The following is a 27,971-nucleotide window of genomic DNA, read 5'->3' as shown; positions in this document are numbered from 1 at the left end:
TTTGAAAGGTAGCAGGGGCATTACATAAACCAAAAGGCATCTTGCGATAAGAAAACACGCCCTCAGGACAAGTAAAAGTAGTCTTAGCTTGATCATCTGGGTGAATAGGGATCTAAAAGAACCCTGAGTACCAATCCAAATAGCAGAAAAACTTATGAGAAGCTAATCTTTCTACCATCTGATCAATAAAAGGAAGGGGAAAGTGATCTTTCTTGGTGGCGGCATTTAGCTGTCTTTAGTCTATACACATCCGCCAACCAGTCACTACTCTAGTAGGTATTAAATTATTTTTGTCATTCCTGATCACGGTAGTCCCTCCTTTCTTAGGAACTACCTGCACTGGACTCACCCACTTAGAAAGGCCAACAGAGTAGATAATACCTGCGTCAAGTAGCTTCATTACCTCAGCCATCACAACATCTTGCATCTTCTGATTCAGCCGGCGCTGACCCTGTCTGCAAGGTTTGTGATCTTCCTCCAGCTCTATCCTGTGCATACAAATATCGGGACTAATCCCCTTGATATCATTCAAAGAATAACCCATAGCTTTCCTGTTTTTCTTAAGCACAGCTAACAAAGCAGTCAGCTGATCATCATCAAGCTTAGCACCAACAATAACTGGATATTGCTCAGTATCATCTAAGAAAACATATTTTAGAAGAGAGGGAAGAGGCTTACGCTCAGGTACCTTTACCTCTATGGAGAAAAGAGTACTGATCATTTGTTCCACTTGCTCTCCTTCAGCGTCGGTGAGTTCATGCTCATCTAAAGTAGCTTCAAGCAAATCCACCACAGCGTCATTGTTATCTGGGTTATCTGCACACTCATCCAAAAGCATAAGAGCTTCTAGTGGGTCCTTCATAAAAGAACCCGACCAGAAGTCATAGACAGACTCGTCAACAATATCAACAGAATAACATGTATCGTCTATCATTGGCCGAACTAAAGTGTCAGGGAGACTGAAAGTAATCATGTCATCCCCTACTGCAAGAGTCAAACGCCCTTGTTTGACATCAATAATGGCCCCAACTGTACATAGGAACGGTCTTCCTAATATAATTGGGGTCCGGGTGTCCTCAGCTATATCTAAAACAAGAAAATCCACTAGTATAAAGAACTTGCCTACTTTTACAGGCACGTCCTCTAAGACACCTAAGGGTCGTCTTACAGATCTATCAGCCATCTGTAGAGTGATGTTAGTCATTTTAAGGTGACCCATATTTAATTTCTTGCAGACAGATAGAGGCATGACACTGACGCTGACTCCTAAATCACAAAGAGCCTTATCTATTACTTCATTGCCTATAACACAGGTAATAGAGAAACTACCCGGGTCCTTCATTTTAGGTGGACCTTATTTAAAAGTACATTACTTGACTCTTCTATGAAAGAAACAGTCTCAAATTCACTTAGCTCTCTCTTACGCGTCACAATATCTTTCATAAATTTAGCGTAATTAGGTACCTGGGTAATTAGTTTGGTAAAAGGGACACTTACTTGGAGGTTCTTGACAACGTCCACAAACTTACCGTACTGTCGCTCAACCTTTGCGTCCTTCAGACATCCTGGGAAGGGTACTCTGGTAGCAATGAGTGGTCCCGCGACTTTCTCCTTACCTTTATCAGCACGTGACGTCTTCACAGCAGGGGAAGATGACACGGTAGCAGAATTAGATGTGGAAATAGGAGCTCCGCTGGTTCTGGCACTCGATCGAGCACTTTCTTCACTCGATCGAGTGATTTTATCTTGAGAATTACTCGATCGAGGCATTTGGACCTCTCGATCGAGCTCTTGTATTTCGGGTTCTCTCGATCGAGTCCCAGAATCACTCGATCGAGGTATTTCTTCTGCCAAAGTGTTCGATCGAGAGGAATAAGTTGCTCGATCAAATTCTGTAAATTGAGCACCTTTCGATCGAGTAGGATTTATACTCGATCGAGCATCTGGATGGGTTATTTCACTCGATCGAGTAGAAATTTCACTCGATCGAGTGCTTGGACAATATGCAGCAGGGATATCGTCCGTGGATTCGTCCAACTCGTCATCCGGGGCATCATCAGCTGTCACAACCCCGTCTTCCGGCATTCTTGGCCCCTCATAAGCAAGGCCGCTTCGGAGATTGATGGCATTGACTGGATCGTACGAGGGTGGATGATGAATTTGGTTTTGCGCGAGCGTTAACTGCGCAACTTGCTCTCTTAACTCCACAATAGTGGTATTATCCTTGTTGCTTTTCTCCCCAAGCTGTTGCGTTAAGTTCAAAACCAAGGATTTCAGTTCGGCATACTCCCCATTTGTAGAAGGGGAATTCGGCTACGGCATTGCAGTCCAAAGGAGTAGAAGCACTCGTCAAGTCTTCATATAATTGAGAAAAACGAACTCCTTGCCTGAATTTTTGATAAGCAAGGACACGCTCTACACTCGCCAGACAACCAATAGGGTCATGCCCCTCCATGGCGCATCTACCGCATAGTATCTCATGCTCAGTAATAGCACAAACTTGTGCATGCTCACCCACAATCTCTACAATCTCCGGACTACCTAGACTTCCGCTAGGACTCTCCACCTCAGCTACTACCAACTCGTTTACATTCCTACCTCCTCGGGGATTTCCATACTCAACAACATGAATAGTCATCTCCTCAATAAGACGCCACCCTTTACTGTCCTCTACGTTCTTCTGAAATCTCCCTTTGGCTGCACTATCAAGAACAGCTCTCTGGTCCGGATACAACCCATTGTAGAATTGGGTACATAAGAACCAACGCTTGAAACCGTGATGAGGCACAGAACGGACGAGCTTCTTGAACCTAGTCCAAGCCCCATTCAAGTCTTCAGTAGGTAGTTGCTCAAATGCAGTAATCTGAGCTCTCAACGCATTAGTGCGCTGTGGTGGAAAATATCGCCTGTAAAAGGCAAAGGCAAGGGAATTCCAGTCGGTTACACCGGCTGCTTCCCTGTCTAAATCTCTCAACCATTCCTGGGCATCATCAGCTAAAGAGAAGGGAAAGAGAACTCCCTTCACTCTGTCTTGTGTCACCCCAACAGCAAGAGGAATGGTGGAGCAATACTCTGTAAACAACTCTATGTATTTGCACGGATCTTCTCCAGTTATCCCCCTGAAGAGATTTCTCTCCACCAGCTGTATGTAAGATGGGTGGATTCCAAAGGTTTCAGAGTCAGTAGTGGGTAATAGGAAACCTTTTGGAAGGGAATCCACCGTCGGCTCTGAATGACTGGCTATATTCGGCATTCTGGCAGATAGAATTTACAGTGAAGCAGGTACGACAATCTTCTCTTCTAGAAAAGATATCCTGCAAAACTAATCAAGAACTCGCAAAAATATGAGATCAGTCTCAAGGAATAAATTCCTTGAGACGAGAGACAACCTTAAATAAAGCAACAAAATTGCGCCACCTCCCCGGCAATGGCGCCAAAATTTGACAAGCTCGGGTCGATCTCCACAGGGAGATGGGAAAATGTCGGCTTTAACTAAGTCCGTCACAGTAACCAATTTCTGGGGGTTTGAGTTTGTTTGTTCTAAACTAAAGAGATCAAGGAAGTGAGAAAAGGCAAGAGAACATGGATTAAGCAAATAGATAGAAAATGGCTAAGACAGTCGATTCACCATGATCATTCAGTCAAGCAATATAGGTCTCGGGTCAATGCAAGTATGGTCTATGGGACATTGAATATCTTCTTCCGGTCTCAATTCGCCCTAAATCATCAATAGCTTAGCTTCCGCCCTCACTACAGTGCCCTAATGTTCGCTACGAGTCTCACCCTTTCCAACTTTCCGGTCCAGGTCAAGGTTTACTACGATTAAATGACTAATTGCGTCGACTCAATTACACAGAAACAATTAAATGTAGCGATTAACAACATAAACTATACAAGCATTAAACCTAATATATCGATTACAATTCCTTCATAATCATGGATCCCCTAAGTCTTAGCAAAGGAAATTAGCTACGCATCATCATCGGATCAACAACAATCATACATAGACTAGAAGAATTAAACATGATAAAAATAAGAGAGAGGGATTTGAATAAAGTAATTGCTAATAAAGAAAAGGAAGAAATAATAACAATCAAAGGATTAAGATTAAGGAAAGAGAGTATAATACCGATTACAAGGTCCGATCCAAGGGAAAAGTAAGAGAGATTCAGAGAGAAGAAGAGAGGAAGAAAAGCAACGTAGTCTGCTCAGTGATTAAGTAGTCGAAAATCCTACTACTTAACTTAATAACAAGGCCTAATTACAAAGCCCGTACGGAAATAGGCGACACACAATTACAGGATAAAAACCTCTCGATCGAGTAGAATTAAACAACTCGATCGAGGAACTAAGCAGCAATTCCTCTCGATCGAATGGAAAAACCGTTCGATCGAGGACTTCTAATATTGGCCTTCTCGATCGAGTATGAAAACAACTCGATCGAGTGAAACTTCAAGAGATAAAGCATTCGATCGACTGAAAAGTGGTCGATTGAGCTATATTAGCACGTAAGGCACTTTGACACCTTCTGAAATCAGCTCACGCGTCTTCAAAGTGATGGATTCCGAGCTCCGATTCCTTGTTCTCCATAAATGTATGCAAATGAGACGATTTTAGGCTCGATTTATCTTCTTTCCGGTTTATACCTGCAATTTACACAAGACAAACCAAAGTAGACTATTCGGGGGTATTTGTAGCTAGATGCCACGTAAAATAGTACAGAAATGCGTGTAAAAATGAGGTAAAAGCCTTATAAAAAATACACGCATCAGTCATAAAAACAATAAAATATGAATTAGAGCTAATTGGAACAAATTAATGACAAGATGAATTATAAGATTAATAATTAATCAAATAAACTAATTAGGTTAATCAAGTTATTAATGACGAACTAATGATGATGATGATAAATAACAGATGCAAATATACCAAAGATGAATTTCAGAGACTTTTTTTTTTGGTGAAATGTAAGAAATCTCATTAAGCACAAAGACTATTACAAGCTAAATAATTAGGTTTTATAGGATCAAACTACATGAAAATTATACAGTGAGAAGTGCATTGATCCAATTCAACTCTTGCTCATAATTCTTCATATCCAGATTCACCCTTGCATGAACCTGCATCAATCTGATAATTTGAGTAGTCAATGTAGCAGGTTTCAGTAGAACACCGTCTGCTCTGGCACTGTTGCGTTGCTGCCAGATTGCATAGTACATTGCCATGAATGCAAGTGTACAGACATTCTTCTTATAAGCAGGCCAATTCCTTCTTCCTATCCAAACAATACCATTCCCAGTTGGAACTGGTATTTGCAGGGATGAACAAATATCCTCCACCACCATTTTAGTATATCTGCAATCTTGAAAGAGATGACTGAAATCCTCCTTCCCATTGTCACATATGCAGCACTGTTCATTAACAATAACACCATGCCTAAACAGTTTTTCTTTGACATTCAGGGCCTTCCTGAGCAGTAGCCAACAGAAGAAGCTATGCTTAGGCACCATCCAACTCTTCCAAATTAATCTTGCCCATCCAACCTGTTGATTTTTCTGCCTTAGCCATTCATAACCAGAACTGACTGTGTAACCTCTCATGTCCGCAAGCCAACACCCATTACTGTACCCAGCAGAGAACACATCTCTAACAGAACAGATGGACTTCCAATTTCCACCCATGTGAGTCCTAGGAGTGTGAGTAACCCACTCACTGCCTTTCATATAAATTTGATGCACCCATTTAACCCACAAACTGTCAGGCTTGCTATATATCCACCATACCAACTTCCCCATTGTAGCTGTGTTCCAAGTAAAGCTATTTTTAAGTCCAAGTCCACCCTCCTTTTTAGGTGAGCAAACCTGGTCCCAATTAACCAAGGGGGTTCTCACATATATACAAGAACCATCCCAAAGATAGTTCCTACAAATGCTATCAATCTTCCTCAGAACTCCTTTAGGAATTAAGAATATGCTAGTCCAGTAGGTGTAGAGAGAGGTAAGCCCAGCTTGAACCATCACCAACCTTCCTGCATAAGAAAGTTTCCTAGCACCAAACGATCTAATCCTGTCCACAATTTTATCAACTAATATTTGACAGTCCTTCTTCCCCATTTTCCCTGCAACAATTGGGATGCCAAGGTACTTAAAAGGAATGTTACCCTCAACACAACCAGAAGCACTGATGATATGATCCCTATCAGACTTTGGGACTCCATTGAAGTAGATATTTGATTTGAGCTTGTTCATATGCAACCCAGAAGATTGTGAAAAGGTGGCAAAAGATCTCAACAACACCATTACAGACTGAGTATCCCCTCTGGAGAATAACAACAAGTCGTCTGCAAACATAAGATGACTTAATTGTAATCTTCCACACAAAGGATGGAACCTGAACTTCATATTGGCAGTAGTAAAATGCAGAATTCTAGAGAAATATTCCATGGCAATTGTAAATAGAAGGGGAGATAAGGGATCCCCTTGTCTCAATCCCTTCTTCCCTTTAAAAAACCCAAAAGTCTCACCATTCAGAACAAGTGAGTATGAAGCAGTAGTGATGCACTCCATAATCATTAACACCAAATGAGGAGGATTAGCATCTGGTGAATAAAGCTCCAATTAACTGAGTCATATGCTTTTTTGAGGTCTACTTTGATGAGACATCTGGGAGATACAGAAGATCTTTTGTATAATCTGATAAGATCTTGGCACACTAAGATGTTCTCAATAATGTTCCTTCCTTTAATAAAGCCACCTTGATTAGGACTGATAATGTTGGGAAGGACAGTAGACAACCTTGCACAAAGCAATTTAGAGATGACCTTATAGATCACATTACAGCATGAAATGGGTCTAAACTGTGTGACATTCTCAGGCATTTCAACTTTAGGAAGAAGAGAGACAATAGTATGGTTAGCTTGCTTTAAGAGCTTACCATTTTTAAAGAAATCTTTAACCACAGTGCAAACATCCTCTCCCACAATACTCCAGGCTGACTTATAAAAACCACTAGAGTACCCATCTGGCCCAGGTGCTTTATGGTCAGGAATGGAGAAGACAACATTTTTTATCTCCAAGTCAGAAACAGGTGCCAACATGGTAACCCAATGTTCATCAGTACAGACAGGACCTCTTTGTACTACCTGAACATTAACCTGCTTCACATCATCCTCCGTACCCAGCAAACCTTGGTAGAATCTCAAGAAGGCTTGCTGAATCTGACCAGGGTCAGTCCACACACCCTGATCATCAGCAACTTTGAAAATTTTGTTTCTAGCTTGTCTCCCTTTAATGCAACTGTGGAAATAACTAGAATTTGAGTCCCCATCTTTCAACCAAGTTGCCTTTGATTTCTGAAGAAGGAAACTATCACAAGCTTTCTGAAGCTCCTGAAAGTCTTTAGCAGCTTGCCTCTCAATATCCATAAGCTCAGCATTACTATGATCCTTTCTCAACTGATCCTGAACATATTCAAGATGCTTGCGAGCTCTCATAGCATTATTCTCAACATCCTCAAACAGAGCACTATTCAAATCCTTCAAGGGTTTCTTAAGCATTTTCAATCTCCTCACCAAACAGAACATGGGAGTACCATAGACAGGACAGTCCCAAACCTTACTAACACATGGGAGGAAATCCTCCACCCCACTCCACATATTAAAAAATTTGAAGCTCTTCCTACTGCTAGAGCCAAATTTGGTATCCTGTATAATACAAGGAGTATGGTCAAAATAACCTTCCACATGGAAGTGGGCAGCATAATCAGGCTTCTTCAGAACCCACTCATGATTGACTAAGGCCCTATCCAACCTGCTATAAACTCTAGTATTGGTTTCCTGCTTGTTATTCCAAGTAAAGTAAGATCCAGTAGCAGGCATGTCAAGAACATTGCAATGATCCACACAATGTTGAAAGTCCTCCATTTCTTCATCTGTAGTTTGCCCCCCAAGCCTTTCAGAAGGTCTTAACACTGTATTAAAATCACCACACAGTAGCCAAGGACCCCTAATTTGGTTTGAGAACTGCTCAAGTTTTAACCACAGAATTTTCCTTTCCTGAACTCCATTAAAAGCATAGATCATGGTGAGGTGATAAGACTCTCCAGTAGCTAGCTCATCAACACAAACATGGATAAATTGAGCATTATACTCAATGAAGTGAATTTGATACATATGAGGTTTCCATAATAACCATACTCTTCCTCCTTTATGGCAATGAGAATTAGTAGAAATACACCAGCCTTCACATATATTCTGCCTGATTTGATTTAGAGACGAAGGTTTTACCTTCGTCTCAAGGAGACCAAATAGTCCAATGTCATGATGGTGCAGGAACCACTTGATGTGTTTCTGTTTTGATGGACTATTGAGCCCCCTAACATTCCAGAAGCCTATCATTGACCCTTGCCCCCCTCTGGGGGCAAGATAGGAGTACTAGTACCAATTCCTACTTTAGGAGTAGCATTGTTTAGGGCATCAAGGAAAGAATGATTCCCAAATCTAGTCGAGCTACATCCACGGTCCAGAAGTTCCTGCCTGCTCAATCTAATGACTGCCCTTGCTGGAGTAGCAATATGGTGAGTCCCTTTCTGATTCCATGTCACCTGAGATGGATTAGGCAACACAGCAGGAGTTGTAACAATTGGTATTGGTGGTGACCCAGCAGTAGTCTTAGGGGTGGGAATAGGAGTGGGCACCTTTGGTGTAGACACCCTAGAACTGATCTTAATGCTAGGACCAGGACCCTGAGGGGCCTGCACTTTAGGTTGCCATTTCTGAAACACCTTTTTCCTCTGCTGAACTTTGCCTTTAGATTTCTTACAAGCTTGATCAGTATGTCCAACTCCACCACATATTTTACATAGGATGGGGTTCCACTCAAACTCTACAGAAATCACAACAAGTTTCCCAGCCTCATCAAGGAACTGAACCTCTTTAGGCGTAGCTTTGCCAAAGGGGACATCAATGAGCACTCTAGCATAGGCTAGCCTAGTTCTATCCTCTGTTGCTCCATCACATCGAATAAAATCACCCATCAATGCAGCAATTCGGGGAATACACTTGCCCCAGAATTTGAGAGGAAGATTAAGCAACTTAGCCCAAACTGGGACAACTTTCACATCAGCTTTAGTCAGCGGTTCAGAGGCAGACCATGGTCGTACAATCAAAGGTTTGTTTTCAAATAAAAAATGTCCCTGTTTTAACACAGCCTCTTGATCTTTTTGTCGACCAAATCTAACCAAAAATACCCCAGAAGGGAGGAAGGAAACCCTATCTACCCCATAATCCGCCCATAACCTTTGAATAAAATCCTCCACCACATCCCATGGAGGATTCGCACCAAGTATGAAACAAATTACAGAGTTTTTCCAGAAGTTTAATTCCGCCTTAACATCAGCATCAGAAAATTGAAGCAAACCTGTTGGCTCTTCCAAGATAGTATCCAGCTTCTTTTTTCCTTTATCACGAGTCTGCACAAGCCATTCTTCCGTCTCATCATCCACAAGATCATCCAAGTCTAACGGCTCCAAGTCAACAGGAACCGCAGACAATTTAACAGAAGAAGATGGACCTGCAACAGTGAAATCTAAAGGGGAGAAACGATTTTTATTTGAGTTTTTGTTATTTTTATGTGAAGAATTTGATAAAGTTCGTTGCTTTTTTGCAGCCGTCATTGTAGAAAGCTAGGGATCTGCACAAACTTTTTTGTTGATTTTTTGGATTTTTTTAGGTTTTTTCTCTCTCTAGCTCTAACATCTCTCGTATCAAGAATGTGTTATTTCAGAGACTTGATATTGATGAATCGAATCTCTAAAACCCGGATTGAACTTAATGACGAAAACCCGCAAATATGGATTATAAGGGATTTAAGTCGAGAATTTCAATGATGATAAATTATTAACGAATTATATGCTAAAACTATCTTGCTATCGAAATAAGAACAAACAAAGACGAAGCAAAACAAACAGACGAAATTAACAGAAGACGGAGGAAGAAGAAGGAAAGCAGGAATTGCGGCAGCCTCAGGAAGAGGCGCAGCAGTTGCTGCGTTCCTTCTCGACGTTTGTCTCCCGTTAATCCGTAAAAAGAGTTTGAATAAGGGTTTTGTAAAACGGTTTTGATTATATTTTTGACGTAAACCTTACAATAATGATTACAAAAATAAAAACAATAATAAAATATGGGATTTACACCCTGAGACTTACATGTTTGACGAAACGAGATTAACTAAGTTAACGTTTAGTGATGCTCGACTCGAATGTACGACGAAAGTGCCCTCTAAGAGGAAATTAAACAAAAGTGATTAAGTTGATTGATGTGGAGTTGGTCAAATTGGTCGGTCATGCAAAACGAGGCTGGTACTCGGAAGGATCCGAGCTTACGTGGTCGAAAGTTCAAGCACGTAGACGCCAAAAAGCAAGAGCGTGGTCTTAGAATGCAAAGGGAGAAGAGAAGGGCGGACACCGCGTGAGAAATATGTGAGGTCGAAGGCTTCTATTTATACTAATCACGCGAAGGAATTAGGGTTTCGGTAAAACATTGGAAGTAAATCTCGAAAAGATTTGAAAATACGTAGAAAGGAGCTAGGGAAGAGGCGCAGCAGCCACTGCGTCTCTTGGAAGAGGCGCAGCACCTGCTGCGTCCTTTTCCCAAAGGTTTCCTCCGGCGGAAGAAAGATTTCCGCGTTTCTATTATGGAATTGCGGTTGATCTCAATTTCCTTATTATTTATAAAATAATTCCGGGATATAATTTACCAAAGATTAAAAGATTGAAAATATGGAATAGAAATATCCGGAACATTTCAGAATATTCTGACTCGGCATTTTAAACGGTTACTAGAAAATGAAGACGGTTTTTTACCCGGACTCCAAATGTACTCTAATTACTGGCAAAACAACCGTAATGGCGCGTAGATGACGACTGAGGGGTTGACACGAGTGTTTGAGCTATCACTTGACGATAAACTTACTAACTGTCATAAATCGTTCCGTGTACCAAGCATGCGGCCCAATCATCACCGGGTGGCTTGCGGAAGGTGTAGAAATGAGATATCTACATGAGTACATACTAAAATAACTATAATAATTAACAAACTAGTTTTATAAACGAAAAAAATACTAATTAAGGAGAAAAAAAATACTTTCTTAAATATAGTTAACTCGATTATGGTAACATTAACTACATTATGTAAAACTAGTATGGATCCGCGCAAATGCACGGTTTTTTAGACAAGTATAGTTGAGAATTTAACAATTTTACCATTGTAATAACTCCGTTTGAAATTTAATTATGAAATTTACTTTGAGATAGATATCTTTGGGGTATGTTAGATAAACTATTTTACAATTGTAATTAAATTACATTTAGATCCAGAATTTATGATGACTGACTTAACACTAATCTAACAAACGCAAGTTAAAATACAACCGTTGTAGGGAAAGTCTTACACAAGACTTTGTAATAAAAGAAAAGTAAGCTCCCTTAATAATTTCAATTAGTAGATTATACTATTGGTTGTATGTAGTTTATGTACAACTTTTTCAATGTTGTCGAGTTTTGTTATAAAGTTGTTGAGCTTTGCTAACAAAATTGTCGAGTTACAATACAAAGTTATTGAGCTTAAGAGGAATAATTATTAAACTCAATAACTTTTTAAATTAGCTCAATAACTTATAAAATAGCTCGACAACTTTGTGTAAAGAACTCGACAACTTTGAGGCGGTTGTACAATGCTAATATACAACTGGTTGTAAGATAGTATTTGTGTAATAATTTCAGGATTATCATTCTGACAAAAACTTAACAACAAATAGTGTCACAAATGAACCGATTAACATGCTGCTTGTTGCAAGTAATAAAATAGGAAAATTAAAACCTTCTAAATTTTAATATCCATAGATAAGTGTCGGAAGAGTTCAGCGCATCTTAGAAATAAAAGACTCCCAGAAAATTGTTGTCTTGGCTTTAAGTCTCTCACCCTCATAGACAGGGATTTCCAAAACAGATGCCCGACAGTCGTTATCAGTGCCTCCATACATACGCTTCTTAGTATGCAAGGCTCCATAAATACGCTCTTGTCTCGTTGGAATGGTTGTATTTCTCGGGATAGCGACGGACACTACAAAAAAAAGGTTTCATTGCGACGGAGACATTGCGACGGACACATAGTCCGTACCAAATAAAATACTTTGACGGACCTTGCGAAGAATCCTACCTTCTGCGACGGACTTGCGACGAAAATTCCGTAGCAGCCAAATCTCCTAGACCGCCAATTTTTCTGACATGGCGGAAAACACTGTGACGGAAATTCCGTCGCAATAATAAAATAATAATAAATTCTGCGACGGAAATTCCGTCGCTGCAATAAAATATTATTTTTCCGTCGCAGGCTTTTTTTAATGTCTCTCTATACAGCTCACAGCACACTGGATTTTTAATATTATTTTAATGTTGCGACGGAAATTCCGTCGTAGACTTTAATATTATTTTATTGTTGCGACGGAAATTCCGTCGCAGGTTTTTTTATACACGGGTTTGTCACCGGTCTCCCTCCTATCTCTCCTCAATTATTTTTACCCAAATCTTTTCCAAAAACCCCTAAAATTTCGACGGCACCCACTTAACCACCACCACTCCCACCACCACCCTACTCCGCACATCTCTCCTCCTCTTTCCCCTTTCCCTTTTCCCCTTTCTTCTCCTTTCACATTTCCTCTTTTCTGCCGCCGCCGCCTGCTGTGCTCCTCCCTCCCCTTATCTAACTACAAATTAATAAATTCCAACTAATAAATTATAAAATAACTAACTGTATAAATAATAGTAACAAATAAAATATAGACAAGCAAATTCATATCGTTATACATCAAGTTTAAAACAAAAAACCATATTATAATCTTGATGAAAAAAAACCCAAAACAAAAAAAGATCCATTAAAATTAATTATAAAAAAAAATTATGAACAATTATTTTACATGCGGAAAAAATCAACCCCATGAGGAAAAAATCAACCCCATATTCATCTTCTTATTAATTTTTACAATTTAATAAAAATAAACCCGTGAATTTTTTGCACGGGCGTAAAACTAGTAACTTGTAAATTTAAAATCAGAACACTTTTTATTAAGGGAAATGCTAAATACAACCCAATATTTAAGCATTAAAATACATTCTAATCCCCCTACTACTAAGAGAATAAAACTTCTCTTAGTTTTCCCTCCAAAAACCATATAGCTAAATAAGGTAATAAGTAAAATATTCTTTTATTATATTATTATTATCTTTTCAATAAATATATTATTATAGTTAAACTCTAATATTTTAATAAATTCATTACTATAGTTTTTTATTAAAATAAAATAAATTTTTTATTAAACTATAAAACTCTAATCTTTTAATTAAATTCATTATGGATTTTTCATTAAAATAAAATAAAATTAATACTAAACTATAAGTTACTACATTTTTTAGTAATGCAATAATTATTACCGTAGAGAATAACTTGACACATACTTACTACTAGCTTCGTGACAAAAAAAAATCAAACTTAACTTAATTCTTTTTGAATAGTTTTCAATTTCAATTTTTTGTTTCATATCAAAATACAATGTAGTGAAATATCTCCTATCATCCTATATATTAAGAGAATAAATTTATCCACAATTTTCCCTCAAAAATTCACCCATGTTTTAATAAGGAAACAATTGTATTTATGGGTGTTAACAAAATTTTTAATTTTAATAAGGAAACATATGAGAATTATAGTTATATCATGTGAATATGTGATAAATTTAAGGAGGTAACAATATAATGGTCATGGAACACCTTTAACCTTTTTTTTTTAATTTGGCACTTGACACCCTATATATATCAAGATATGTATGGATATTAAAAACAAGTTTTGTTGATAAAAAAATGAAGTTTATTTTCACAGAACAACTTTTACTCATCTCAATACATTTTACGCGGTATTTTCCATGATCTACCCCTAATTAAAAAAAAGCTCTAACCCAATTCTTCTTTGAAAACCTAGCCTGCAACCATACAACATCCCAATTAATCAAATTTATTTAATCATAAATGACAATTCCTTTAATTTGATTCACTAATCACAAACTACCCATCAAATTAATACTTCTTCCATGTTTTTTTTATTAACTTTATTTATGGGGGGTTTGGGGTTGTTTTTAGTTTGGTGTTTGGCGGCGTTTGACGACATGGATGGGTGCGGGTCGGCAGTGGGATTTCTATGTACAATACTTCAGTGCTACATTGAAAGCGAAAAACAAAGAAAAAGAAATATCCATTATGCACTATGCTTTTATGGCTGTAATGCTGTATGCTACATAATTATCTGTTTATTATGCTTCATGTTGTATGTAATACATTTATAATTATCAACGTAATACATAATTATTTGTGTTTATCAATAATTTATCAATGTGAAATCATTTGTGTACATAGTTATTTGTTGATAGTCATAAGGTGAATGGAATTAGAGGAGAATGTGTATGTGAAGTTAGAGAGAATAGATTAGAGAGAAAATGAGAAGGGTATAACTGTCAATAGTGTACTATAATTAGTAAAATGTGTACTGCGAAAATCAGAACCCTAAAAAAAATCCCCTTTATTAAAGAAATAAAGGCTCTCTAAATTTTTTTCCACCTAATTAAGTGAGATGCTCTATGATTGGTAGGGCTGAGCAAAAAAGATCCGATCCGAATTTTTTTCCGAATCCGATCCGAAATCCGAAAAAAATATCCGAATATATGGATACCATTTAAATTGGATATCCGATCCGGTTTTTTCCGAATAAACTGGATCGGATGTGGATTGTGATTTTCGTAAAACCGGATATCCGAATCCGATCCAGTTTTAAAAATTTCAAAATAAAAAAGAAAACGTAAAAAGTAATAAGACGACACACATCATATACTGACCCAATTACACAAAAATAATTGACACAAACCCTAAATCCCTAATCTCATCTAGCCTCCCCCTTTCGTCTCCTGCTCAATTGCCAATTACCATTCTCAAATCGCCATCAGTCATCATCAATCATCATTCATCACTTCTAATATCTGAATCAAGGTGGTACTCACTATTCAGTTGAAGGAAAGAATTAACAAGATCAAAAAAATTATTAGAGTGCAATAACATCTATGAATCTTCCGAGAAATTTTTTGATTCTTTCATCAATGATTTGAAAATTGGTACTAAAAAGAAATTAAGTTTTTCTCTAGATGGCTAGAAACAAACGTTTTGTTTCCCTTCAACATTTATACTTCCATTAGATCATATGTTGTGGGGTGTTTGATACTTTATTGATTGCTATTGTTATAAACATAATTGAGAAGTGTGACAAGAGATGTGCACATACGTAATCTCGTCTTTATTCGAAGAATGAATGTCTTTGAATGTCTTCGAATACCGAATTTCGGATAGACGAATTATTCGGATCCGGATGTGGATCACCAAAAATCAGATTTTTAAAACTGGATATCCGATCCGAATTTTAAAACCGGATCGGATATCCGGTTTTGCTCAGCCCTAATGATTGGTACTCACTCCTTATATTATACCATATTAATTCTCTATATCTTTTTTTTTTGGTGACATTAATTCTCTATATCATAAATAGGAGATACTTAAAATCAACTATTAATTCCAGAGAAATAATTTAAATCAGTTTAAATTATAAAAACGAATTATTAAAACTCTAATAACAAAACAATCGATTTGATCATAAAACTTGTAAATCAACCAAAATAAATACCCTATTGACAAAATAAAATTATACATAGTCAAAATAAATTATGGATATCAAAAGATCAGAAATTAAAGGTTTCGAAAATCATATGTATCAATAAATAATTATAAAACATTAAAAATCCAATAATACATACAACTACAACAATTAAATCGATGTAATAGCGAGTAACGTCGAAGTTACCTTGTTACGAATCTGAATCCACATATGTTAGCCTTCAATATCTCCTCTACAAACCTTTAAAAACATAAATTACATATGCGTAAAACATATGAATCATTAATCTAGATAAAAAAATTAGGATAAGAAAGATAAGAGTAATCAATTTACCTTTAGAATAGGATGAACGGATGATGAGGGAAGGTCGATCCAAATAAAGAAGCTAGAAGGCAAGCACGTACGTAGAATAATTTGTAAAACGGAAATAAGGAAACAAGATGGCAAACACGTACGTAAATTATTAGTGTGAAATGAGATGAAACCACGGAGATGAGGTTCGTATGTGACGGCAGGTTCCGAGCCTGAAGGAATTTGTTTCTCTTATTATTTTGTTAAAGAAAAGAGAGATGATAATAACCTAAATATAAAGAGTTTAAGAGGGATTGAAAAATTAAAACATGTAACAACTAAACTCTTAAAAATCTCACTAATAACCAGTTACAAATATATGGTTAAACACAATTATCTTCTCAAAATTTAAGACTTTAAAAAAAAATATTTAAAAGGTAGGATAAGATTAATAAGTTTAAGAATAAAACAAGTGTAATAAATAACTTGTTAAAAAAAAACAACAAACACACGGTCCAAATATTAATTGGAGCAAACGCCGGTTTTAAAAATGTTTATTATAAAATGTCATGTAAATAAAAGGTCGGTCTACGAAGAAATTGGACTGAAAAACGACTTAAAACTGAATTAATTAAAATATTAAATCAAAACCGTAGATTAAGGAATAAGATTAAAAATGGGGTTCAATAGAAATAGTTTACGAAGTCCAATGTATTAACTCAGAGTAGAATTAAAATATGAATAAATATAACAAAGCTCCAAAGATTAGAAATATAATAACTCTCGAAACAAAGGAATATTCGAGACATAAGAAAACTTAAGAATTCAAAGAAAGAAAGGAAATGGCTCGCAAGTAAATTCCGAGTTATACAAATCAAATCGTAATCGAAAATAAAATACGGTTACGAAAATAGAATACAAAAATGGCGGGTGTTACACTCGGGGCCTCCTCCTCAACCGCCTCCTCCTCGACGACCTCGTCCTCCTCAGCCGCCACTGCCGCAGCAAAAGCCTGCTCTAACGCCTCCTCGAGCGTATGAGAAGGGTCAAAAACGGTGTCCATGTCCATGGGACCCCTCCCAGACGTAGAAACCTCGCCATCTGCAAAAGTAAAGTGAATTTAGGCCGGGTCAAGTGACGACGAGCCTTAGTTAGGTGATTTCCAAGCTTTCGAAGCTCCGAAATCGCTCTTTTCTCGCCATCTTTGGCCATTTTCCCAAAAAAACCCGACCGCTCATGTGGTAATGTGGGTCAAGTCAAGCCTAAATTGAAGCCTAGTCATGGGTTCGAGTCGGAATTTCGACAGCATTTCGTTATTACGGCGATTATGTCCTAGAAAAGTGTCCTGAAAAAGCCGTCACAAATCAAAAATCCGAAATGGTAGGAAGTTTACCCATCATACAAGGATCCCAAATATCAAGTTTCGTCACAAATGGGCAATCCTAAGGCTATTTTCGAAGCGATTTACGACTCAGCTGTGAGACCGTCTCAATTTCGCTCAAATGCTCAAAACTCAATGAAAATTCGAAATGAACACATGGTTATGATCCTTATATTACCAATTATACATTTACAAAGTCAATTTTACAAGGCAAGATCATTTAGGGGAAAAGCCCAAAATGTTTCGACATTTTAGGGTTGGAAACCCTAATTTGTCGGTCCAAATTGCATGAAAATGGAAGATTAATGCAAAAATAATACACATACCTCGATTAGTCATGGCAAATGCAAGCTTTTGATCAAATTTTGGCGAGAAATGGCTAGAATTTGAGAGACTACTTGATGATTTATGTTTCGAAAATTATGAATAGAACACGATTTTTTATCGGGTTTTTACTCAGACAGGGACACACCCAGGAAAGGACGCATCAGGTGCTGCGCCTCTTCCAAGAGTCGCAGCTCTTGCTGCGCCTCTTCCTCAACTTCCCTCCAACTCAATTTTTGAAAATCCGTTATAAGTTCGTTATTTGTGGGCCCATCTTTGGTGCGCCTCTTCCTCAACACCATATATCGTATATTTGGCCTGTTTGATATTTATTCTTCGTCCGGACCCGTATTTTCGAGCAAACTGCAAATTGTCGCAGTACTTTATCAAGACCTCGCTTGCCACAACGAGCGAATACCCTCTGACAGGTGTTTTGACACGCCTCAATTGTGTTCCCTCAGCGAGAGTTCCGGACAGCCAATTGTTCCTCTCAAGACGTGGAGATCAGCCTCGATTATGTTCCCCCAGCGAGAGTTCTGGACAACCAATCGTCCCTTTCAACACGTGGAGATCAACATCAGTCTCAAGTTTTAACGAAGTTTGTTTGAAAAACCGACCCAAGCAGATTTCTCCCAACGGTTCCTGCCTACGTCCTGCTGTTCTTCGATATCACGTTTCGTTTACCCTTGGAGTCTCAAGGAATCTCAGGTATGGTCTTTTTTTATTGCCGGCGAGCCTCCTTACGTAGTCTAATGGACTCTAAACGACCCTCCTCGATAGTCGACACATTCTAAAATGTTCCCGACGACAGGTCCATGGCTCAGACCCCTTGAGCCGCCACGCGTCGCCATAGTCGTCAGGTTGTAATCTTCGATTGACCTGATAGCTATACATTGACTTTCGCCTTCTCAAGCCTCAGTCAAAGTGGGGGCTCTGTAGATACCTCATTTCTGCACCTCCCGCAAGCCACCCGGTGATGATTGGGCCGCATGTTTGGTACATGGAACGATTTATGACAGTTCGCAACTTTATCGTCAAGTGATAGCTCAAACACTCGTGTCAACCCCTCGGTCGTCATCTACGCGCCATTACGGTCGTTTTGACAGTAATTAGAGTACATTTGAAGTCCGGGTCAAAACCCGTCTTCATTTTCTAATAACCGTTTAAAATGCCGAGTCAGAATATTCTGGAATGTTCCGGATATTTCTATTCCATATTTTCAATCTTTTAATCTTTGGTAAATTATATCCCGGTATTATTTTATAAATAATAAGGAAATTGAGATCAACCGCAATTCCATAATAGAAACGCGGAAATCTTTCTTCCGCAGGAGGAAACCTTTGGGAAAAGGATGCAGCAGGTGCTGCGCCTCTTTCAAGAGACGCAGTGGCTGTTGCGCCTCTTCCCCAGCTTCTTTCTGCGTATTTTCAAATCTTTCGAGATTTACTTTCAAAGTTTTACCGAAACCCTAATTCCTTCGCGTGATTAGTATAAATAGAAGCCTTTGACCTCACATATTTCTCACGCGGTGTCCGCCCTTCTCTTCTCCCTTTGCATTGTAAGACCACGCTCTTGCTTTTTGGCGCCTACGTGCTTGAACTTTCGACCACGTAAGCTCGGATCCTTCCGAGAACCAGCCTCGTTTTGCATGACCGACCAATTTGACCAACTCCACATCAATCAACTTAATCAAATTTTTTTTAATTTTCTCTTAGAGGGAACTTTCGTCGTACATTCGAGTCGAGCATCACTAAACGTTAACTTAGTTAATCTCGTTTCATCAAACATGTAAGTCTTAGGGTGTAAATCCTATATTTTATTATTGTTTTTATTTTTGTAATCATTATTGTAAGGTTTACGTCGAAAATATATTCAAAACCGTTTTACAAAACCCTTATTTAAACCCTTTTTACGGATTAACGGGAGACAAACGTCGAGAAGGAACGCAGCAACTGCTACGCCTCTTCGAAGGGACGCAACACCTGCTGCGCCTCTTTCTGAGGCTGCCGCAGTTCCTGCTTTCCTTCTTCTTCCTTCGTCTTCTGTTAATTTCGTCTATTTGTTTTGCTTCGTCTTTGCTTGTTCTTATTTCGTTAGCATGATAGTTTTAGTATATAATTCGTTAATAATTTCTCATCATTGAAATTGCCGACTTAAATCCCTTATAATCCATATTTGCGGGTTTTCGTAATTAAAATCAATCCGGGGTTTAGAGATTCGATTCATCAATATCAATCTCTGAAATTCATGTTTGGTATATTTGCATCTGTTAATTATCATCATCATCATTAGTTCGTCATTAATAACCTGATTAACCTAATTAGTTTATTTGATTCATTATTAATCTTATAATTCATCTTGTAATTAATTTGTTCTAATTAGCTCTAATTCATATTTTATTGTTTTTATGACTGATGCATGTATTTTATATAAGGTTTTTACCTCATTTTTACACGCATTTCTGTATTATTTTACGTGGCATCTAGCTACAAATACCCTCGAATAGTCTACTTTAGTTTGTCTTGTGTAAATTGCAGGTATAAACCGGAAAGAAGATAAATCGAGCCTAAACTCGTCTCATTTGCATACATTTATGGAGAACAAGGAATCGGAGCTCGGAATCCATCTCTTTGAAGACGCGTGTGCTGATTTCGGAAGGTGTCAAAGTGCCTTACGTGATAATATAGCTCGATCGACCACTTTTCAGTCGATCGAATGCTTTATCTCTTGAAGTTTCACTCGATCGAGTTGTTTTCATACTCGATCGAGAAGGCCATTATTAGAAGTCGTCGATCGAACGGTTTTTCCATTCGATCGAGAGGAATTGCTGCTTAGTTCCTCGATCGAGTGGTTTAATTCTACTCGATCGAGGGGTTTTTATCCTGTAATTGTGTTTCGCCTATTTCCGTACGGGCTTTGTAATTAGGCCCTGTTATTAGGTTAAGTAGTAGGATTTTCGACTACTTAATCACTGAGCAGACTACGTTGCTTTTCTTCCTCTCTTCTTCTCTCTGAATCTCTCTTACTTTTCCCTTGGATCGGACCTTGTAATCGGTATTATACTCTCTTTACTTAATCTTAATCCTTTGATTGTTATTATTTCTTCCTTTTCTTTATTAGCAATTACTTTATTCAAATCCCTCTCTCTTATTTTTATCATGTTTAATTCTTCTAGTCTATGTATGATTGTTGTTGATCCGATGATGATGCGTAGCTAATTTTCTTTGCTAAGACTTAGGGGGTCCATGATTATGAAGGAATTGTAATCGATATATTAGGTTTAATGCTTGTATAGTTTATGTTGTTAATCCTACATTTAATTGTTTCTGTCTAATTGAGTCGACGCAATTAGTCATTTAATCGTAGTAAACCTTAACCCGGATCAGAAGGTTGGAAAGGGTGAGACTCGTAGCGAACATTAGGTCACTGTAGTGAGGGCGGAAGCTTAGCTATTTGTGCTTTGGGGCGAATTGAGACCGGAAGGAGATATTTACTGCCCCATTGACCATACTTGCATTGACCTGAGACCTAGATTGCTTGACTGAATGATCATGGTTAACCGACTGTCTTAGCCATTTTCTATCTATTTGCTTAATCCATATTCTCTTGCCTTTATCTCTCCCTTGATCTCTTTAGTTTAGAACAAACAAACTCAAACCCTCAAAAATTGGTTACTGTGACGGACTTAGTTAAAGCTGACATTTTCCCATCTCCCTGTGGAGATCGACCCGACTTCCCTAGCTATAGTAGTTAGATCCAGTTGGTTATTTTTGATAGGTATATGACTAGCCTGTCAAATTTTGGCGCCGTTGCCGGGGAGGTGGCGCAATTTGGTTGCTTTATTTAAGGTTGTCTCTCGTCTTAGGGAATTTATTCCTTGAGAATAATCTCATATTTTTGCAAGTTTTTGATTAGTTTCAGGATATTTGTTCTAGAAGAGAATATTGTCATACCTACTCCTGTCTGTAAATTCTATCTGCCAGGATGCCGAATATAGCCAGCCATTCAGAGCCGACGGTGGATTCCCTTCCAAAAGGTTTCCTATTACCCACTACTGACTCGGGAACCTTTGCAATTCGCCCATCTTACATACAGCTGGTGGAGAGAAATCTCTTCAGGGGGGTGACTGGAGAAGATCCGTGCAAACACATAGAGCTGTTTACAAAGTATTGCTCCACCATTCCTCTTGCTGATGGGGTGACACAACATAGAGTGAAGGGAGTTCTCTTTCCCTTCTCTTTAGCTGATGATGCCCCGGAATGGTTGAGGGATTTAGACAGGGAAGCAGCCGGTGTAATCGACTGGAATTCCCTTGCCTTTGCCTTTTACATGCAATATTTTCCACCACAGCGCACTAATGCGTTGAGAGCTCAGATTACTACATTTGAGCAACTACCTACTGAAGACTTGAATGGGGCTTGGACTAGGTTCAAGAAGCTCGTCCGTTCTGTGCCTCATCACGATTTCAAGCGTTGGTTCTTATGTACCCAATTCTACAATGGGTTGTATCCGGACCAGATAGCTGTTCTTGATAGTGCAGCCAAAGGGAGATTTCAGAAGAACGTAGAGGACAATAAAGGGTGGCATTTTATTGAGAAGATGGCTATTCATGTTGCTGAGTATGGAAATCCCCGAGGAGGTAGGAATGTAAACAAGTTGGTAGTAACTGAGGTGGAGAGTCCTTGCGGAAGTCTAGGTAGTCCGGAGATTGTAGAGACTGTGGGTGAGCATGCACAAGTTTGTGCTATTAATGAGCATGAGATACTATGCGGTAGATGCGGCATGGAGGGGCATGACCCTATTGGTTATCTGGCGAGTGTAGAGCGTGTCCTTGCTTATAAAACATTCAGGCAAGGAGTTCCTTTTTCTCAATTATATGAAGACTTGATGAGTGCTTCTACTCCTTTGGACTCCAATGCCGCAGCCGAATTCCCCTTCTACAAATGGGGAGTATGCCGAACTGAAATCCTTGGTTTTGAACTTAACGCAACAGCTTGGGGAGAAAAGCAACAAGGATAATACCGCTATTGTGGAGTTAAGAGAGCAAGTTGCGCAGTTAATGCTCGCGCAAAACCAAATTCATCATCCACCCTCGTGCGATCCAGTCAATGTCATCAATCCCTGAAGTGGCCTTGCTTATGAGGGGCCAAGAATGCCGGAAGACGGGGTTGTGACAGCTGATGATGCCTGTGGACAGCGGGGGGGCCACGGGGGCGCTTGGGAGGAAGAGAACAAGCGTTTGCATTTTATTGGTGTCGCCACCAATTTTTATGGGAAATTGGAACCGTTCGAATACCTCGTGTCATGTCAAGACACAAAGTAGAGACATGAACACCAAGCATTCATTACCCTTAGCATTCTATGTCTAGAATGACTCTCGTGGATGCCAATGAACACGGATGTTCACAGAGATCTGGAGTAAGGGGTGAGGGTACGTATTAGGAAGCTCTTTTGATCGAACACCTAATCCCGCCCGCCTCAATAGTGGCCTCTACTAATGATTAGGGACATCATTTATACTCGATATATCGTCGTTTATATGCATGCAATGCAACATCCAAGTTTTAATCCTAGCATGTGAAAATTAACTAAGTCGGTTGACAATCAATTAGCAAACAATTGGGTCGAAGTAGGATTTAATGCTCAATTACATGTGAAGGCATACAAATGGTGCGATAAAAGAAATACAATACAATAATGAACGGAATTACAATAAATTACAACGGGATTAGCGATTTATGTCGAAAATACTTTTAAAACGGATAATTCGAGAAAAAGAATAAAGGAGAGAAATAACGAACAAATCAGAAGGTGATAATGCGAATAATAGTAGATTATACGTAAGCTAATTAAACTAGGTCAAGCAACAACGGAGTTCAGAGACAGAACTCAACCTGGAACAGGCGCAGCAGGACTGCGCCCTTTGGAAGAGGCGCAACAGTTGGTGCGTCTGTTCCAAGGGTGAGTTCTGGCTGTGAAGCCGGAACTGCAAATTGTTAATGTAAATTGGTGATTTTAATGGTTAATTATGATATTTGACTCGGATAGAAGTGATTTAATAAGTTATTTACATGTGATTAATGGTCATAAAGCAATAAAACAAAGATGAGACGGATTAAAGACGGATTATTTACATGAATGAATGATTGATAAGGATTATTAACAAATTAACAAACTAAACAAACTAATTAGGTCAAACATGATGAATTAAAGACGGATTAAAGATGATGACGATGATGAACAGATGCAAATATGTCAAAGAACGAATTCCAGAAACTCAATATGAACAAATCGAATTCCTACAACCCAGATTGACCTTTAATGACGAAAACCCGCAAATATGAGATTATAAGGGATTTAAGTCGGATTTAAATAATGAATTAAACATGTGAATGAGTGATAAGTAATATACAGGAGATTATTAGACTATTGTATCGCAGAATTAAAGAAAACAAACGAAAACGAATAAAGATTGACGAATTACAGAGGACGAAGGAAGAAGAAAGGAAGCAGGAACTGCGGCAACCTCACGAAGAGGCGCAACAGTTGCTGCGTCCTTTCTCGACGGTTTATCTTCTGGAAATCCGTAAAAAGGGTTTTTAAAGCACGGTTTTAGAAATCGGTTTAAAAGGTATTTTCGACATAAACCTTACAATAGTGATGATACAAAAGGTAAATAACAATAAAGAACAATAAATAAAAGAGAGATTTACACCCTCAGACTTACATGTTTGACGAAACGAGAAGGACTAAGTTATCGATTAGTGATGCTCGACTCGAATGTAGACGAAAGTGCCCTCGTAGGAGGAAAACGATTGAGTTAATTAAGTTGATTGATTGTGGAGTCTGTCAAATTGTTCGGTCATGCAAACGAGGCTGGTACTCAGAAGGATCCGAGCTTACGTGGTCGAATGTTCAAGCACGTAGACGCCAAAAAGTATGAACAAAGGTCTAGAATGCAAAGGGAGAAGAGAAGGGCGGACACTCGCGTGAGAAATATGAGGAGCGAAGGCTCCTATTTATACTAATCACGTGAAGGAATTAGGGTTTCAGAGAGTCTTTGGAAGTGAATCTCGGAAAGATATGAAAACGATACGAAAATTACGCAGAAAAGGACCTGGGAAGAGGCGCAGCAGCCACTGCGTCTCTTGGAAGAGGCGCAACACCTGCTGCGTCTATTCCCAAGTGGTTTCCTCCTGCGGAAGAAAGATTTCCGTGTTTAAGTTATGGTAGGACGGAATAATTTGGTTTTCCTTAATATCTTATATGAATATTACGGGAAATTGTAAAGATTGTGAAATAATTATAAAATATGGAATAGAAATATCCGGAACATTCCAGAACATTCTGACTCGGGATTTAACGGTTATCAGAAAATGAAGACGGTTTTAGGCCCGGACTCCAAATGTACTCTAATTACTGTCAAAACAACCGTATCGGTACGTAGATGACAACTAAGAGGTAGACATCAGTGTTTGAGCAATCACTTGACGATAAACTTACGAAATGTCACAAATCGTTCCGCGTATCAAACATGCGCCCAATCATCACCGGGTGGTTGGCGGGAGGTGCAGAAATGAGGTATCTACAGAGCCCCCACTTTGACTGAGGCTTGGACAAGGCGAAAGTCAAAGTATAGCCATCAGGTCAATCGAAGATTACAACCTGACGACTATGGTGACCTGAGGCGGCTCAAGGGGTCTGAACCAAGGACCTGTCGTCGGGAACATTTTAGAGTCTGTCGACTGTCAGGGAGGGTCGTTTAAAGTCCATTAGACTACGTAAGGAGGCTCGCCAGCCATAAGAAGAGACCATACCTAAGACTTCTTCTTGAGATGTTTCCGGAGGTGCATAGGAGCTAAGGGTAAGACCTAAAAGATATATAAGGATTGGTGCTAGGGTGTGGGACCCTAAAGGAAAGCATCGTCGGGAAGGAGACCTGAATATAAGTCTAAATTTAAAGTGTAACTAAGGCTCGAGTGTAGGAACTCTTATTGTTTTGGGAACTTTTGGAGAACGACATATTTGTCGCCTACCAAGGGGAAACAAGAAATATTGTGAGTAGCAGGACACAGGCGGGAACTGCTGGGAAAAAATCTGTTCGTGTTCAGCTTCGAACAAACTTCGGAAGAAATAGGGGTTGATATTGGTCTCCATGTCTCGAGAGGGAAAGTCTATCTGTTTACTCTCGTTGGGGAACATAATCGAGAATTAATCTCCACGTCTTGAGAGGGAAAGTCTATCCGCTTACTCTCGTTGGGGAAATAAGGAAGGCGTGTCGAAACACCTGAGATGGGCCCAAAAATAACGAACTCATAACGAATTTTTGAAAACTCGTATGGAGGGAACACCAGGAAGAGGCGCAGCAAGAGCTGCGTCTCTTAGAAGAGGCGCATCACCTGCTGCGTCTATTCCCCAAAGTGTATTTTCTGCGTAAAAACGCGATAAACAGAGGGATTGTGTTCATTTGTTTCGAATCATAAATCCTCTCTTTCTCTCTCAAATCTTAATCATTTCCGCCAAGGTTTGATCCAAAAGCTTGCATTAAACATGAGTAATCAAGGTATGTGTACCATTCTTGCATTAATCTTCTACATTTGCCCAATTTGGACCGAAAAAATTAGGGTTTTCAACCCAATTATCTCGAAAATTTGGGGCTTTTCCCCCAAATGGATTTGCCTTGTAAAATTAGTGTTAGAAATGGATAATTGGTAGTATAAGGAACATAACCATGTATTTGTTTCGAATTTTCGTTGAGTTTTGAGCATTTGAGTGATTTTGAGACGGTTTCACAGCTAAACCGTAAACTGCTTCGAAAATAGCCATAGGATTGCCCATTTGCGATGAAACTTGATTTTTGGGATCCTTGGATGATGGATAAACTTTCTACCATCTCGGAAGTTTTGTTTGTGACGACTTTTTCAGGACACTTTTTAGGGCATAATCGCCGTTATAACGAAATACTGCCGAAATTTCGACTCGAACCCGTAAATAGGCTTTCAATTAGGCTTGACTTGACCCTAACTACCACATGATTGATCGGGTTTGTGAGAATATGGCAAAAGATGGCGAGAAAAGAGCAATTTCAGGGCTTCCAAAGGCTCGAAAATCCCTTAACTAAGGCTCGTCGTCACGTGACGCGGCCTAAATTACTTTAATGTTGCAGGTGATGAGGCTTCTAATTCTGGGAGAGATCCCATGGAGATAGACGCTGCTGCTGTCGAGGAGGCTTTGGAGCAAGCCTTTACCGCTGCGGTGATGGCTGCTGGGGACGAGGTCCACGAGGAGGAGGCTGTTGAGGAGGAGGAGGCCCCGAGGCGGGCCAACGTAGGACGAGGAGGTCGTCAGCTGAGGGGAGCTCCCACGTGGGCTGAGACCTGGGAGAGCAGGCACTTACTGTGGGATGCAGAGGGTCACCTGTCCTACAGGACGGTGAAGAGTTTGGTAAATAGGAATTCACTACTCATCACTCATCTCCTTTCATTCATTTGTTCATATCTCTTCTAATTTTCATTCAAAACTAAAGATAGCTTTTGTTTCAAACCATAATAGGAGGCTGGGAACATCAGGTCGTTCTCGGGCTACATGACAGCGATGGAGTGCTAAGAGCGGCTGTCGGCGGAGGAGCGTGCCATGATCGATCGTGGAGCTTTTGGCGCCTTGGTGCAGGCCTGGAGGGATATCGCGAAGAGGAAGTTGCGGGCTAACCTTAGCCTAGTCCGCGCTTTCTTGGACCGATTCTGGGATACGACTTCCACCTTTCACATGCCTTTTGGCGAGGTGGGAGTCACTCTGGAGGACTATGGCATGATTTCTGGTCTGCCGTGTGGGTCTGAGGCTGTGGAGTGGCCGGAGAGTGCCATGAGGGTGGACTCAGCCGAGGCCAGGAGGTTGATCGGCTGGAACCTGTCGCCGAGGGCTGCTACGGTGCCTGGTTTGGTGCCCAGCTTCTACGTTCGAGACTACTTTGCGGGGAAGACCCCGGCGCTGGTGACGATCGATGGGAGGGAGACGGCTCCTACTCCCTGTACTGCCAAGCAGAGGGCTCGTTTGTGGCTCTGGTGGTTTCTGTCTTCGATTTACCTCGGAGACAAGGGAGAGAGGCTGTCGACGAAGCTTCTTCCCTTCCTTTCTGACCTGAGCTCCCTAGGGCGTTGGGACTGGGTCACTGCTGGCTTTGCGGTCCTCATCCGCTTCATGAGGGCCATGGTT

General features: G+C 39.5%; 1 protein-coding gene across 1 annotated transcript; it reads right to left on the bottom strand.

The window, feature by feature from the left end:
* Window positions 1-2,218: 2,218 nt before the first annotated feature.
* Window positions 2,219-6,566, bottom strand: LOC141587709 (uncharacterized). Its single transcript, XM_074409182.1, has 2 exons — window positions 5,049-6,566; window positions 2,219-2,719 (listed from the first exon to the last, which is right to left on the bottom strand). The coding sequence occupies exons 1-2, from the start codon at window positions 6,564-6,566 to the stop codon at window positions 2,219-2,221; spliced, it is 2,019 nt and encodes a 672-aa protein (XP_074265283.1).
* Window positions 6,567-27,971: the final 21,405 nt, after the last annotated feature.

Source organism: Silene latifolia, chromosome 6 (genome assembly GCF_048544455.1).
Source record: "Silene latifolia isolate original U9 population chromosome 6, ASM4854445v1, whole genome shotgun sequence".
Classification (NCBI taxonomy): Eukaryota; Viridiplantae; Streptophyta; class Magnoliopsida; order Caryophyllales; family Caryophyllaceae; genus Silene; species Silene latifolia.
Note: the sequence above shows the minus strand (reverse complement) of the source record. Positions and strands in the feature narration are given on the sequence as shown.

What these genes read in the sequence shown, in the direction of transcription:
- LOC141587709 (XM_074409182.1), bottom strand. Translation starts at nt 6,566, where the DNA reads ATGGAGTGCATCACTACTGCTTCATACTCACTTGTTCTGAATGGTGAG. An exon ending in GGATCAATGCACTTCTCACT is followed by an intron (nt 2,720 to 5,048) that starts GTATAATTTTCA and finishes TATCCGGACCAG; the next exon opens with AGAGCTGTTCTTGATAGTGC.